Source organism: Mobula hypostoma, chromosome 22 (genome assembly GCF_963921235.1).
Source record: "Mobula hypostoma chromosome 22, sMobHyp1.1, whole genome shotgun sequence".
NCBI lineage: Eukaryota > Metazoa > Chordata > Chondrichthyes > Myliobatiformes > Myliobatidae > Mobula > Mobula hypostoma.
The window spans coordinates 35,886-50,498 of NC_086118.1; the positions used below are offsets into that span (position 1 = coordinate 35,886).

Here is a 14,613-nt window from a genome sequence, read left to right on the forward strand (position 1 = left end):
CAGGACATAAGGGTTAACAATGATTGAATGGGACTGTGGGGAAGAGTTAATTGTGATTGGGTAGGATAATGAGGAATGATTAATTATGATTGGATGGGACATGGGAAAGGGTTAGTTGTGGTTGGATGGGAAAATAAGGAAAGGTTAATTTCTATTAGATGGGACTATGCAGAAGGATTCATTGTGATTGGCTGGGAGAATGAGCAACGGTTAATTTCTATTGGATGGCACTGTGGGAAAGGGTTAGTTGTGATTGGATGGGTTAATTTCCTCATTGACAGAGGAAGCTAACATTTGAGTTCTGATTGTTTGTCTGCAGCAGTTTTAGGTGGTTCACTGTGTCCTTCCGAACTGGCCAAGCAAATCATGGACAGGATGAAGTTACAAGAACTTGTTGTGAGTACTGGCTCAAACTCTTCCCACCTCTTTCTCCATTGACTGGGGGGATGACTGTAAAGAGTCAGACCCAGGCATGACTTTAAAGTGAGAGTGGCTTTGTCAATCTGCGTAAGCACAGGGTAACAAGGAATGCCACCTGTAAAATGACCATTCAGACTGTAGGTAATGACTTTTCATTACTGGGATGTGTTGCTACTGACAAACCTGACACTGGTGGCCCTCGGACTGAACACTTAAGAGGTAAGTCTGTGAAGGTTCTCAGTCACCCAGGCCATTGTATATGGCGGGGGGGCGGGGAGGGAACGTGGTTTGGGCACGTGGCCAAGTGGTTAAGGTGTTCGTCTAGTTATCGCAAGGTCACTAGTTTGAGCCTCAGCTGTGGCAGCGTCTTTGTGTCCTTGAGCAAGGCACTTAACCACACATTACTCTAGTCTATGCGAGGAGTGGTGCCCGACACAGGCCTCTCATGGTCTGAGTTGACGTTCCCTCCCCATTGTATATAGAGCAGTAGTAAATCAAGGCAACTGAAGTTGCTGTGTTTTCGAGATAATGTTTCACTATTCATGCAAGAGACTTCTTCAGTTCTGATCCATGGTGGGGAGTTTTTGGTGAGTTATTTAAAGGTATAGCAATCACAGAGGCTCATTAAGAGTTGTAGAGGTAATGAGAGGGTTATTAGACTTAACCTTTGCATGACTGGTGTGAACTGTTGTTGAGATGCCGGAGTAGAAATGTGAGGACTGTATTGTAAGTAGCTGATAGCTGGTATCATACCCCACCCCCTCTGTTCAGGGATGTGTTTTCCAGTTTGACAAGGATGCTTTCTTTAACCTTTCTTTCAAACCACCTCTTCTCCCTGTCCAAAATGTGCACGTTGTTATCATTGAAGGAGTGGCCCTTGTCTTTTAGGTGTAGTCATATAGCCGAGTCTTGACCTGAGGTGTCGGCCCTCCTATGTTGGGCCATCTGTTTGTGAAGCAACACACACAAAATGCTGGTGAACGCAGCAGGCCAGGCAGCATCTATAGGAAGAGGTATAGTCGACGTTTCAGGCTGAGACCCGTCGACTGTACCTCTTCCTTTAGATGCTGCCTGGCCTGCTGCGTTCACCAGCATTTTGTGTGTGTTGCTTGAATTTCCAGAATCTGCAGATTTCCCCGTGTTTGTGTTTGTGTTTGTGAAGCGGTTGTTTTGTCTTGCCAAATTACGGATCTCTGCAGTTCCCATCCCGAACATAAACCGAGCAACATTGTAAACCTTTGTAAACCATTGCATAAACCTATGCAATGCAATGAGACCTGTACACGAGACTCCACCCTGGCCGTGCCATCATCAGGCTCCAAGCTGTAGAACAGTGGACATTTACAACCCTCTGAGAAGAGATTCCCATGTAGCTCAATTTTAATGACCACTTCTTATCTTGTAACTCTGCAGACTCGCTAGTCGGCACATCAAATCGTGTATCTTGTAAGGGTTATAACAAAATTTCATAGAGATACACAACAGAGAAAGGGGTCCTTCAGCCCACAAGACACGTGCTGACCATCTATCATCCATTTTACACTAATCTAACACTGATCCTATGTTTTTATACTCTCTCCATTCTCATCCCCCACCATGAGATCCAGCAAGGTTCAAGGTGCATTATATTGTCAAAGTATGCATGTACAAAGCAACTCTGAAATTCATCTTCTCTAGATAGCCATGGAAAAATAAAAGAAACAAAATTGGCGGACCCAGAACCCATGACCCTCCCCACACTGAAAAAGCAGCTACAATAGCAATCCCCCACCCCCTCTTCTGCAGAAAAAACGACGATAACATTCCCTGATCGCCTCCCCCACAGAAAAACACCGACAATAACAATCCCGGACCCCCCCACAGAAAAACAGCAACACTAACAACTCCCGACCCCCCCACAGAAAAAAACAGCAATAACGATCCCAGACCCTCTCCGCAACAGAAAAAACAGCAACATTAACAATCCTCTCCCCCTCCCCACAGAAGAGATTGGGGAGGACTAAGATTAGGTACCACAGGCACTCAAGACAATGGGCGGATGTGGAAATAGAGTCACAGAATGCTACAGACCCTGCACCGAAATACCGAAAAACACTTTAATTGGTTCACCCGAACACCTTCTAGTTAATGCAAGTATCTAATCAGTCAATCGTGTTTCGCTCGTTGTTCAGACCAAACGTCAGGATGGAGGAGAAATGTGATTTTAACCGTGGAATGTTAAACAAATGACTTAAACTTCTGGGTTAAGATGGTGCTGCTGAAAACAAGCAAGAGCTTATTGGTAGTATGAAAGGCAAGAAATGTGACTGGATATGTTATTGATAAGACATTTCCTGAAGTAAATTCTGGTGAACGATCACCACAAACAATGAAGAGCCGAACGAAGGCGAAGCAAATTCGAGGGATGAGCCGTTCTGCTGTGTTGCAAATTTGACGCAGAGGGAGTTGGAGCGAGTGATTCGGAGAGGGGGAGTTTCGGCGCCTGTCCAACTAACCCGGGTGCTTGACTACTTCACTCCAAACTTCAAGCCGACTTGGAGAAGTCAAGAGTGGCTTCAGATCTAAGCCCAGATAATTTTGTTGTGGTGGGGCCCAGGTCCTACTGAGAGGCACTATCCGCTATTTGGAGGATTAAAACGCCGGCCCTGATTGTTGGGACCCGAGGTGACAGCCGGCCACTTCTGCTCATTCTCTTGCTATGGTCACTGCTCTGTCTGCAATGCTGAGACGGTGAGACAGCTCAGCTTCGTGTCTGTAGACCCACTGCGGGCTGCTCCACCGATTCAGATCTAAGGGTACGGAATATTGTGCTGTCTGCATGATTTGTGTGTTTATTTTCTCTTTCTCTGGGAATTGGGTGTTGGTCTTTTTCTTAAATTGGATTCTTGTGGGTTTCATGACTGTAAGCAGACAATCTCAAGGTTACATCATTTATACATCCTTTGATAAATGTACTTGAATGATTGCTGACACCGGATGGCTCTGGGTCCGTCCGAGATAGAGGCAGTGACCGCTTGGCCAAGGCCCAGGAATGTGAGTGCCTTGGATTCTGTGGGTACTATGGGAGACTCGTGAAGGACCACGCCACGGTAAGCCAGCCTTTGAATCAGCTTCTGTGTGGTCACTTCCCCACTTCCCCACTTCCCCAAAGAAAGGGAGGATAATGAAAGGAGAAGAAGACAAGGTTTATCTTAGCTCTTTGGAGCCTTTCAGGGAAAGATGGGGTGCAAAATTTGAAGAGGCCTTGCATGTACTGAAGAGTTGCTGACTAAGGCACCTGTGCTGGCCTTTACAAACCCGTGAGGGCTTGGGCAGTGTTCTATGTTGGACCAAAGTAAAGTGTTGAGATTGCTTTTGGCAGCTGGAGTCTGTCATCCCCTGATCGAAACTACCCTATGCACAAACTGGAGTTTCTGGCATTGAAATGGACCATAGTGGATAAGTTAAGTGACTATCTATATGGTGCAAGTTCGAGGTGAGGACTGACAACAATCCACTGACTGAAATCCTGACCTCAGCAAAGTTGGACGTCACCAGTCATCAGTGGTTGGTGCCGTTGTCTGCTTATGATTTCAGCCGGGGAGCCAGAACACTGATGTGGATGTGTTGTCCCAATGCTGGCATGAGGTGCTAGAAATGCACAGAGAGTGGGAGGGTATTCCTGCCTCTGGTGTTAAAGCAAAGTGACAGTTTTCCCACAGAGGGGAAATCAGAGGCAAGGCTATGGCACATTAGCTGAGGATCATTTAGGAGCTTCTCGTCATGTCATTCCTTGAGCATATGGCAACTTGACTGGTCTGGATATGAAGCAGTTGCCTGCCTTTAGTCCTGCAATATTGGTAGCAGCCCAGCGAAATGACCCTGTATGGGTGTCATTTAGTCAGCTGTTGTCAAAGGCGATATGGCCCAAGTTGAGAAGACAAAGCACCCTACCATACCCCTACTTATGAGGGAATGGGACAAACAGGAGTTGAGGAACAAAGTTTTATACTGGATTACATCTCCCTCAGACAGACCTCGGTGTTCCCAGTTGGTTTTGCCTGAGACGTTTGGGAGGATTGGACTAAAGTCACTTCATGATGACTTGGGTCATTTAGGGTTTGACAAGACCTACAGATTGGTCTGAAATTAGTTCTATTGGCCCCAAATGAAGCCTAAGGTTGAATACTTCAAAGAAGTTGTGCATCCAGTGTATTCAGATGAAGATGCTGCCTATAAGAGTTGCTCCATTAACTCACTTACAGAGTACTGGACCATTTGATTTAGTGTGTATCGATTTCCTCTCTGTAGACCCTGATTCCAGTAACACTGCTAATGACTTGGTCATCACTGATCACTACATCAAAAATGCTCGAGCCTTCCCCACAAAGGATCGGAGAGCATCCACTGTTGCCAAAGTGTTATGACAGAAGTATTTTGTTCCGTATGACCTCCCAAGGCAAATACACAGTGACCTGGGAAGGGATTTTGAGAGTTGGCTCATACATGAGTTACAGGGCTTGCTTGGAGTTGAGAAGTCAAGGACCATGTCATATAACCCTCAGAGTGATTCTCAGCCTGAAGGATCAACCGGACATTGTTAGACATGCTTGGAACCCTGGATACCAACAAAAAGAACAGCTGGAGCCAGCATATTGGACATTTGGTCACTGCTACAACTGTACACAGATTGAAGCTACAGGGTACTCGCCATACTAATCAATGTCCGAGGATGAAGTGAGATTACCTGTAGTTCTCTGTTCTGGAACCAGTGCTAAAGACTTGTCGCAGAAAACATATCTCAACTATGTGTCTCACATGAGGAAAAAACTGCAAAAAGCTGTAGTCAAAGTCACATTTTACTGATCCCGGAGGAAATTGGTTTTCGTTACAGTTGCACCATAAATAATACATAGTAATAAAACCATAAATAGTTAAATAGTAATATGTAAATTATGCCAGGAAATAAGTCCAGGACCAGCCTATTGGCTCAGGGTGTCTGACCCTCCAAGGGAGGAGTTGTAAAGTTTGATGGCCACAGGCAGGAATGACTTCCTATGACGCTCTGTGTTGCATCTCGGTGGAATGAGTCTCTGGCTGAATGTACTCCTGTGCCCACCCAGTACATTATGTAGTGGATGGGAGACATTGTCCAAGATGGCATGCAACTTGGACAGCATCCTCTTTTCAGACACCACCGTCAGAGAGTCCAGTTCCATCCCCACAACATCACTGGCCTTACGAATGAGTTTGTTGATTCTGTTGGTGTCTGCTACCCTCAGCCTGCTGCCCCAGCACACAACAGCAAACATGATAGCACTGGCCACCACAGACTCGTAGAACATTCTCCGCATCGTCCGGCAGATGTTAAAGGACCTCAGTCTCCTCAGGAAATAGAGACGGCTCTGACCCTTCTTGTAGACAGCCTCAGTGTTCTTTGACCAGTCCAGTTTATTGTCAATTCGTATCCCCAGGTATTTGTAATCCTCCACCATGTCCACACTGACCCCCTGGATGGAAACAGGGGTCACTGGTACCTTAGCTCTCCTCAGGTCTACCACCAGCTCTTTTATGACCCTATCAACCTGTAGCATCACTTTCAAGGAATTATGGACCTGTATTCCCAGATCCCTACATTCTACCACACTCCTCAGTGGCCTATCACTCACTGTGTAAGACCTACCTTGTTTTTTTGCTTCTTCCCAAAATGATCTTGAGCATCACACACAAGATGATAGAGTAAGTAGGCAGGTCAGCCAGCTTCTAGAAACAGTTAACGTTTCAGGCTGACACCCTTCATCAGGTAGAGGGTCTTGGCCTGACATGTTAACTGTTTATTCTCCTCATAGATACCGCCTGACCTGCTGAGTTTCTCCAGCATTTTCTGTGTGTGGCCTGAGGTCGGATAAACAGGCATTGGTGGGGGCAGAAGGAATGGAGTGAGCAGAGGTGGTGGGGGCGGGATTGGGAGGTCTGGAAGAGAAGGACTTTGGGTTAGCAGGGACGTTTGTTGGTGAGGCAGGAATTAGCAGGGCATGGTGACAGGATTTAGTGTAGGCAGTGGCTGGACTACTGTGTGGAACAGGTTCTGCTCCAGTACTACAGAGAACAGTTTGATATCAGTGTAATATCACAGCTGGGGATGGGGAACAATGAGGTAGAGGGAGAAGAGTTAATTTATAATGTACACAGAGAAGCTGGCCATGAGGGACTACAAATGCTAGAATCTGGAGCAACACACAAAATGCTGGAGGAAATCAGTAGGTCAGACAGCATCTTAAAAGGAAAATGGACTGTCAACATTTCAGTCGAGAGCCCTCATCTGGATTGGAAACGGAGGGGTTGGGGAGGGGTCCGTCGGTATAAAAATGTGGAGGGAGGAAATGGAACAAGAGCTGGCAGGTGAAGGAGGGGGTGAAATGAGGAGGTGAGGGTGAGAGCCAGGCAAGGTGGTGGCGGGGTGGGAGTGGTGAAGATGTCGGAAGCTGGGAAGTGACAAAGAGCTGAAAAGATTTGACTTGCTGTGATGGTGGAATTGCTTGCAGAGTTGGTGCCCAGTTTCAGAACCTGACCTGGTGGTGTGCGTGTCAGCACTGCTTGGATCTGCAGAGACTGGGAGATTTGCTTAATGAGAAATCCCATCACAGTGCCTGCGACAGTGGGCCTGAGAACTGTGACAACAAATGGGCATCAATTGGCAAGATTACCTCCTGTCTCTAAGCTTTCTGACAAATGCTCTCTGTTCTTGTGTCCTCTTCATCTCTGATTTTTTTTTTGGGGTCGTTGGTCACCATGGCAACACCATCATTCATTGCCGCTTCCAAAATTGCCCCTGAAAGTGCTGTTGGGGAGGGAGTTCCAGGATTAGAGCCAGCAACGATGAAACATTATTCCAGCTTTGGATGGCTTGCAGGTGGTGATGTTCCAATGGTTAGAAAAACAACCGGGAAAAATTGTCTCATGCTGGTTAGCTCAAGTAGTATAACCTGAAGAAAATTGTTATAATGTTGAGTCCACTTCAGGTTAAATGACTGTGATCAAAGGGGAGGTGATTTGTGAACACTTTTTAAGTCGTATGTTGCACAAACAGAAGCAGGACAGGAGGAGGGATGTAGGTTATCATTAGGAACTGGTGTAGTTGGGTCAAACCACTATAAATGTCGTAGTTTGTTACTGTGTGTTGTGAGTTTTATTGGAATTTGTACTGGATATTTGAACCTCACCTCTCACACTACTCAATAACACCCTCCTTGTCCATTCCAATGTCCTCTTTTTAAAAAAAAAAGCTACACTGCTAACTTGTGTCGCAGTGTCAACATGAAGCAGAATATGTCTAAAACAAAGGTTAGGGCAGCGCAGGTCCTTGCGAGTGGATGAGGAAAGTGTGAGCGGAGGCTGCAGAAGAGTGTGAACAGGGTTGGAGCAGTTTGAAATAAGCCATGATTGGGGCTTCGGTCGATGAAGAAAATTTTCAGCCAGGTTTGACAGCATCAGTGGCTGTCGTACTTTATCCTCTGCTTATGACCTGCAGAACTGGGTCTGCAGGAAGGAGGGTTTTCTCTCCTCCTGCTTCCTGACTCTGAAGCCGCCCTTTTACCAATATGTCAAAGTCTCCAAGTGACACCTGCCCCATCTCGAGAAGGCAGTGGTGTTGCCATTTTGACCAACTGTCCCAAAAAAAACCAAATAAAAACATAACTTTAAAAAAAATCAGAGATGAAGAGGACACAAGAACAGGGAGCATTTGTCAGAAAGCTTAGAGACAGGAGGTAATCCTGCCAATTGATGCCCATTTGTTGTCACAGTTCTCAGGCCCACTGTCGCAGGCACTGTGATGGGATTTCTCATTAAGCAAGTCTCCCAGTCTCTGCAGATCCAAGCAGTGCTGACAGGCACACCACCAGGTCAGGTTCTAAAACTGTGCACCAACACTGCAAGCAATTCCAGCTCGGCAGCTCCTAGACAACATCAGATGCTTCGGTGCATTGGGGTGGCAGACGGGTGTCCTCTTCCTGTTGCATCTTCCAGCTCTCTCCATGTACAACAGCAACTAATCCAGTACAGACTGGCTAACATAGCAGCAAATCAGCAAAAATCCTTTATATTCAGGCTGGGAAGCTGGATTAGTGCCGAAGTATCTGGTATTTATGCATCTGTATTTGTGGTGTAGATGAAGGGACCAAATATGCAGACTGTACACAGCTAGGTGAGAATGTTAGTTAGGAATGTGGAGGGAAGCACATAACAAGATGGGCTTCACTGGCTGAGTTGTGAGTATAAAAGTTGAGAGTTGTGTTACAATTGTACAAATTGTTGGTTAGTTTGTACTTGGAGTATTGTGTGCAGTTCTGGTCACCACATTATAGAGCAAAGTGGTTAAGCTGGAGAGGGTACTGAAAGTATTCATAAGTGTGTTGTCTGGAAGGGAGGGCTTCAGTCATCAAGAGAGATTGAATAGGCTGGGATCAGTTTTTACTATGGAGAAAATTTTAGAAGCTGAGGAAATGGGTGATGTCTTGGATCTTATGAGGAGATATTGATGGCCTTAAAGTGCATTAAGGTGGATAAATCCCCAGCAAATAACCTGGTGCATTCTCAGACGTTGTGAGAAATTAGAGAAGAAATTGCAAAAGTCCTTGCAGCGATTTTGTTTCATTTCTGACCACAGGTGAGTTTCCAGAAGACTGGAGAGTGGCTAATGCGGTACCATTGTTTAAAAAGATTGCAAAAACGAAGGCTGGAAAGTGTGATATATGATGAGTAAATTGCTGGAGATGACTGAGGGACGACAGGGTCTGATTCAGGACAGTCAGCATGGCTTTGTGTGTAGGGATTCATGTCTGAGAAATCCTGGTTCATCGAGAAGGTAACTAAGTGGCTAGGTGACAGCAGGGCAGCAGATGTCGTCTGTATGGGGAAAGGTCCCTCACTCCTCACTGCAGGCTGGTGTTGATGGTTAGATCACGTGAGATCCCAGGGGAGATAGCTGATTAGATTTATCATAGGCTCAGTGAGTGATGGTTGAGGGTTCTTTCTCAGACTGGAGGCCTGTGCCTAGGGGGGTGCCATGGGGTCAGTGCTGAGACCTTTGTTGCTTGTAATTTATATAAACAACTAGAAGGTGACTGTACAAGGCCTGACAGTAAGCTTGCAAGTGATACTAAAATAGGTGATGTTGTAAGCAGTATAAAAGGTTATGAAAAATCACAGTGGATTCTGGATCAGAAGAAGAAACATTCTAAAGGGAGAATGAGGTAGTTGTGGCTGACAAGGGAAGCCAAAGACAATATAAAAACAAAAGAGAGTGCACATAATAAAGCAAAAATGAGTGGGAAGGTAAAAGATTGGAGGAGAGGTAGTAATGGGAAACCAGGAAATGGTAGATGAACTGAATAAGTATTTTGAGCCTGTCTTCACTGTGGAAGTCACCCGCAGCATGTCAGAAATTTGTGAGGCAGAAGTGAGTGTAGTTGCTCTTAATAAGAGAAAGATGCTTCGGAATCTGAAAGGCCTGAAGGTGGATAAGTCACCTGACCCAGATGGACAAAGGTAGCTGAAGAGATTGTGGAGACATTAGTAATGATCTTTCAAGAATCACGAGATCCTAGAATGGTTCTGGAGAACTGGAACATCACTAATGTCACTCCACTCTTGAAGAAGGGAGAGAGGTAAAGACAGGAAATTATAGGCCTGTAGCCTGACTTCCTGCATAGTAAGATGTTGGAGTCCATTATTAAGGATGTGGTTTCAGTGCACTTGATACATGATTAAAAAAAGGCCAAAGTCAGCATGGTTTCCTTAAGGGGAAATCTTGCCTGACAAAGCTGTTGGAATTTTTTGAAGAAATGACATGCAAGATAGACAAAGAAGAGTCAGTGGATATTGCTTCCTTGGATTTTCAGAAGGCCTTTAACGAGGGGCCCTATATGAGGCTGTGTATTAAAGGAAAGCTATTAGCATTAACAGAAGATTTACTGGCAAAAGGCAAAGAATGGAAATAAAGGGAACCCTTTCTGGTCGGTTGTTGGTGGCTAGTGGTGTTCCACAGGGGTCAGTAACTGTTCACTGAATGTTAATGATCTGGGTGATGGTTTTATGGACAAGTCTGTGGATGATACCAAGATAGCTGGAGGGGAGGTAATGCTGAGGGAGCAGCAAGTCTGCAGAAGGACTTGGACAGATGAGGAGAATAAGCAAAGAAATGACAGATGGAATACAGTGCAGGGAAGTGTGTGGTCATGCACTTTGGTAGAAGGAATAAAGTTATATATAATTTTCTAAATGGAGAGTAGAATCAGAAATTGGAGGTACAGAGGGATTTTGGTGTCCTTGTGTAGGATTCCCTAAAGGTCAACTTGCAGTCATTAGTAAGGAGAACAAATGCAATGTTAGCATTCATTTTGAGAGAACGAGAATATAATGCTCTATAAATCATTAGTCAGACCACATCTGGAGTATTCTGAGCCATTTTGGGCACCATATCTAAGAAAGAATGTGCTGGGACTGTAGAGGGCCTGAGAAGGGTTGGGAATGATTCTAGGAATGAAAGGGTTAATGTATAAGGAGAATTTGATGGCTGTGGGTCTGTACGCAGTGCAGTTTAGAAGAATGGTGGGGGGGGTAATCACAGAAACCTATCGAATGTTGAAAATCAGCAATAGAGTGAACATAAAGAGGATGTTTCCAATCGTGACAGAGTTTAGGACCAGAGGCCAGAGCCTCAATAGAGGGACGTCCATTTAGAACAGAGGTGAGGAGGAATTTCTTTAGCCAGTGGGTGGTGAGTCTGTGGAATTCATTGCTGTGGAGACTAAATCATTGGGCATACAGTGTATTCTGGTTCATTGGAACACATCAGGACCAATATATTTTGGCCCAATTAATGTGGCTGTCCCAGTTAGCTGAAGCTTCATGGAAATAATTATAAAGTTATAAAAAAGACAAACTCCATTGTACTTAATGAATTACAGTAACAATTTATGTACTTGAAATACAGAACAAATTAGAACACTACAATACCTCTGAAGTACTATAAAATTGTGGAATTTCGTCATTATTATCTTCATTGGAATTCATCCACCGTGTACTGACTATGTTCCTTTGACTGTAAATGAACAAGATCAGCGCACACTTTGAGTGCAGATAATGGACTGCCATCATACAATGCTGTCGATGATTGCATCTTCCAAATCTTCATTTTCATTGTCACGTTCAAGATGATTGCTGCTACCTTCAAATTCTTCATAGTTCCTAATTTATTGAAGCAGTGAAATAGTTTCATTTTCTCTCCTGGCCATTTCTAGCATCTCCAAGCTTGAGTGCTTGAAACTACGGTGCACAGAATGGTTCTGAATTGTCTCACTGCTTATTTCTCATCAACTATCAGTGACAAAAATCACTGCTTTTTGAACAGAAACACACACAACTGATGCTATTTCAAAACTGTGCACGGTCTAACGGCTGCACAAGTCCATCCAACTGACACTGGTTATAAACCTTTCAGCAACAGTCTCCTGTCCCAAGTAAAGGAAGGGACCTCAGCTCTGTTCTCAGTTAGTTTTTGTCCTTTTAGTGTTGTCCCAAATAAGCAGCTGTATCGATTACTGATGGTCCAATTAACCTAAATCCACTGTATTTAAAGTGGAGGTTGACCGGTTCTTGATTAGTAAAGTTGTTAATGATTACGGGGTAAAATTGTTAATGATTACGGGGATAAAGTTGTTAATGATTACAGGGGTAAAGTTGTTAATGATTACAAGGATAAAGTTGCTAATGATTACATGGGTAAAGTTGCTAATGATTACAAGGATAAAGTTGCTAATGATTACAGGGGCAAAGTTGTTAATGATTACAAGGATAAAGTTAATGATTACGGGGCAAAGTTGCTAATGATTACAGGGGCAAAGTTGTTGATAATTACAAGGATAAAGTTGTTGATAATTACAAGGATAAAGTTGTTAATGATTACAGGGGTAAAGTTGTTAATGATTACAAGGGCAAAGTTAATGATTACGGGGCAAAATTGCTAATGATTACAGGGGCAAAGTTGCTAATGATTACAAGGATAAAGTTGTTGATAATTACAAGGATAAAGTTGTTAATGATTACAGGGGTAAAGTTAATGATTACAGGGGTAAAGTTGCTAATGATTACAGGGGCAAAGTTGTTAATGATTACAAGGGCAAAGTTAATGATTACGGGGTAAAGTTGTTAATGATTACAGGGGCAACGTTGTTAATGATTACAGGGATAAGCAGGGGGATGAGTTTGCGGGGAACAATCAATCAGCCGTGATCAACTGGCGAAGCAGATCTGATGGGATGAATGCCACAACTCTGCTCCTGTCTTATGGTCTTAGTTGCGTAAGCAGGGGCTTGGCAAATCGCTTTCAATTCAGACAAATGTCAGGTGTTGCATTTAGGGAAATCAAACCAAGATAGGACTTGTACAGTGAACGATTTGACCTGAGGGAGTGTAATGGAAAATAGAGACTTCAGACTTGAAGTGCATTTTTTGCTGAAGACAGGTTACAGGTAGATATAGTGGTGAAGAGGTGTTTGGCTGACTGCCCTTCATCAGTTGGGGCACTGATCGCAGCAGACGGTAAGTTATGCTGCCGTTGTACAAGGTATTGGTGAGTCCTCATTTGGAAAGATCATTTTTAACTAGAAAGGTGCAAAAAAGATTTATCAGGATTTTGTCTGGACTTAAGGGCTTAAGTTGCAAGGAGAAATTGCATAGACTAGCACTTTATTCCTGGAATACAGGAGACTGAGGGTTGACCTGACAGAGGTATACGAGAACTTGAGGGACATCACTAGGGAGAAGGTACTAAAACCAAGAGGGTATCTGTTTACGATCAGAGGCGAGAGATTTAAAAAGGACATCAGGGGCAGCTTTTCACACAAAGGATAGTGTGTATTTTGGAATGAGCTGCCCAAAATAGTGGTGGAAGTAGGCACATTAGCAACATTTAAACGCTATTTAGGTAAATACTGTGCACATTTCTCTCTGAACGTTTCAAGGGCCATGGGGTGGGGTGTGTGTGTAACTTGGATTAAAGTGTAAATAGTTGGTTCGGCAAGTTTGAAGATGACGCGCAGATCAGTGGAGTTGTGGATAGTGGACAGCACTGTCAATGGATACAATAGAATATAGGTCATTTATGGGAACGGGCAGAGAAATGGCAGGAGGAGGCCAATCCAAGCAAAAGAGGTCACTTTAAAGAGTAAGATGTACAGTTAATGGCAGGACTCTTAACCATACTGATGTACAGAGGGATCCTGGGGTGCAAGTCCAAAGTGGCCGTGTGACTTGATTAGGTGATTAAAAAAGGCAGCTAGCATGTTTGCCCTCATTGGTCAGGGCACTGAGTACAAGAATAAGGAACTCGTATTGCAGCTATATAAAACTTTGGTTAGGCCACACCTGGAGCGTTATGTACAGATCTGTCCTATTACAGAGAAGCTTTGGAAAGGCTACAGAAGATGCCTGGATTATAGGGTATGAGCTACAAAGTTGGGCAAACTGGGCTTATTGTCTCAGAGGGGCAGAGACTGAAAGGTTTGCAAAATTAAAATAATTCTCAAAGGGTAGAAATGTCAACTTTCAGAGAATGTACACAAGGTGAGGAGAAAGTTTAAAGGAGATCTGTAGAGCACGTTGTTGTGTTTTTTTTTACAGTTGTGGGAGCCAAGAACAGGATGCTAGGGGGTAGTGTGGAACCAGTACAACAGTGGCATATATGAAGCTGTTGGATGGACACATTAATGTGCAGGGCCTGGAGAGGCACGGATCATTAACAGGCAGAAGGGATTTACATCCATTTGGCATCATATCGTGACCCTAAGGGCTCCACATCTCCTTTAAACTTTCTGTATTTTCCATGTTCTAAATTGAAAGATATTTGAATGATGAAGTGGGGAATTATGATCAGTGAGAAAATGTAAGCACCAGTCCCTTTGAAAACTAAAGCAGCACGGCAGGTAATGAAGAAAGGACGCGGAGAGACCAAAGGGCCTGTTTCTGTGCTGTACTGGATTTCTAGGAAAAGGGGCTGTTTCTGTGCTGTACTGGATTTCTAGGAAAAGGGGCTGTTTCTGTGCTGTGCTGGATTTCTAGGAAAAGGGGCTGTTTCTGTGCTGTACTGGATTTCTAGGAAAAGGGGCTGTTTCTGTGCTGTACTGGATTTCTAGGAAAAGGGGCTGTTTCTGT

The 14,613-nt window shown here is 44.2% G+C and overlaps 1 protein-coding gene across 1 annotated transcript in view; it reads left to right on the top strand.

The window, feature by feature from the left end:
• Nucleotides 1–319: 319 nt before the first annotated feature.
• acsf2 (acyl-CoA synthetase family member 2) overlaps nt 320–14,613 on the top strand; it is a gene marked incomplete at its 5' end in the record, with an annotated part of 195,299 nt that continues 181,005 nt past the window's right edge. The window contains one exon of the mRNA XM_063030958.1: nt 320–396. Within this exon, the coding sequence (XP_062887028.1) occupies nt 320–396 (77 nt within the window). The remainder of the gene's footprint in view (nt 397–14,613) is intronic.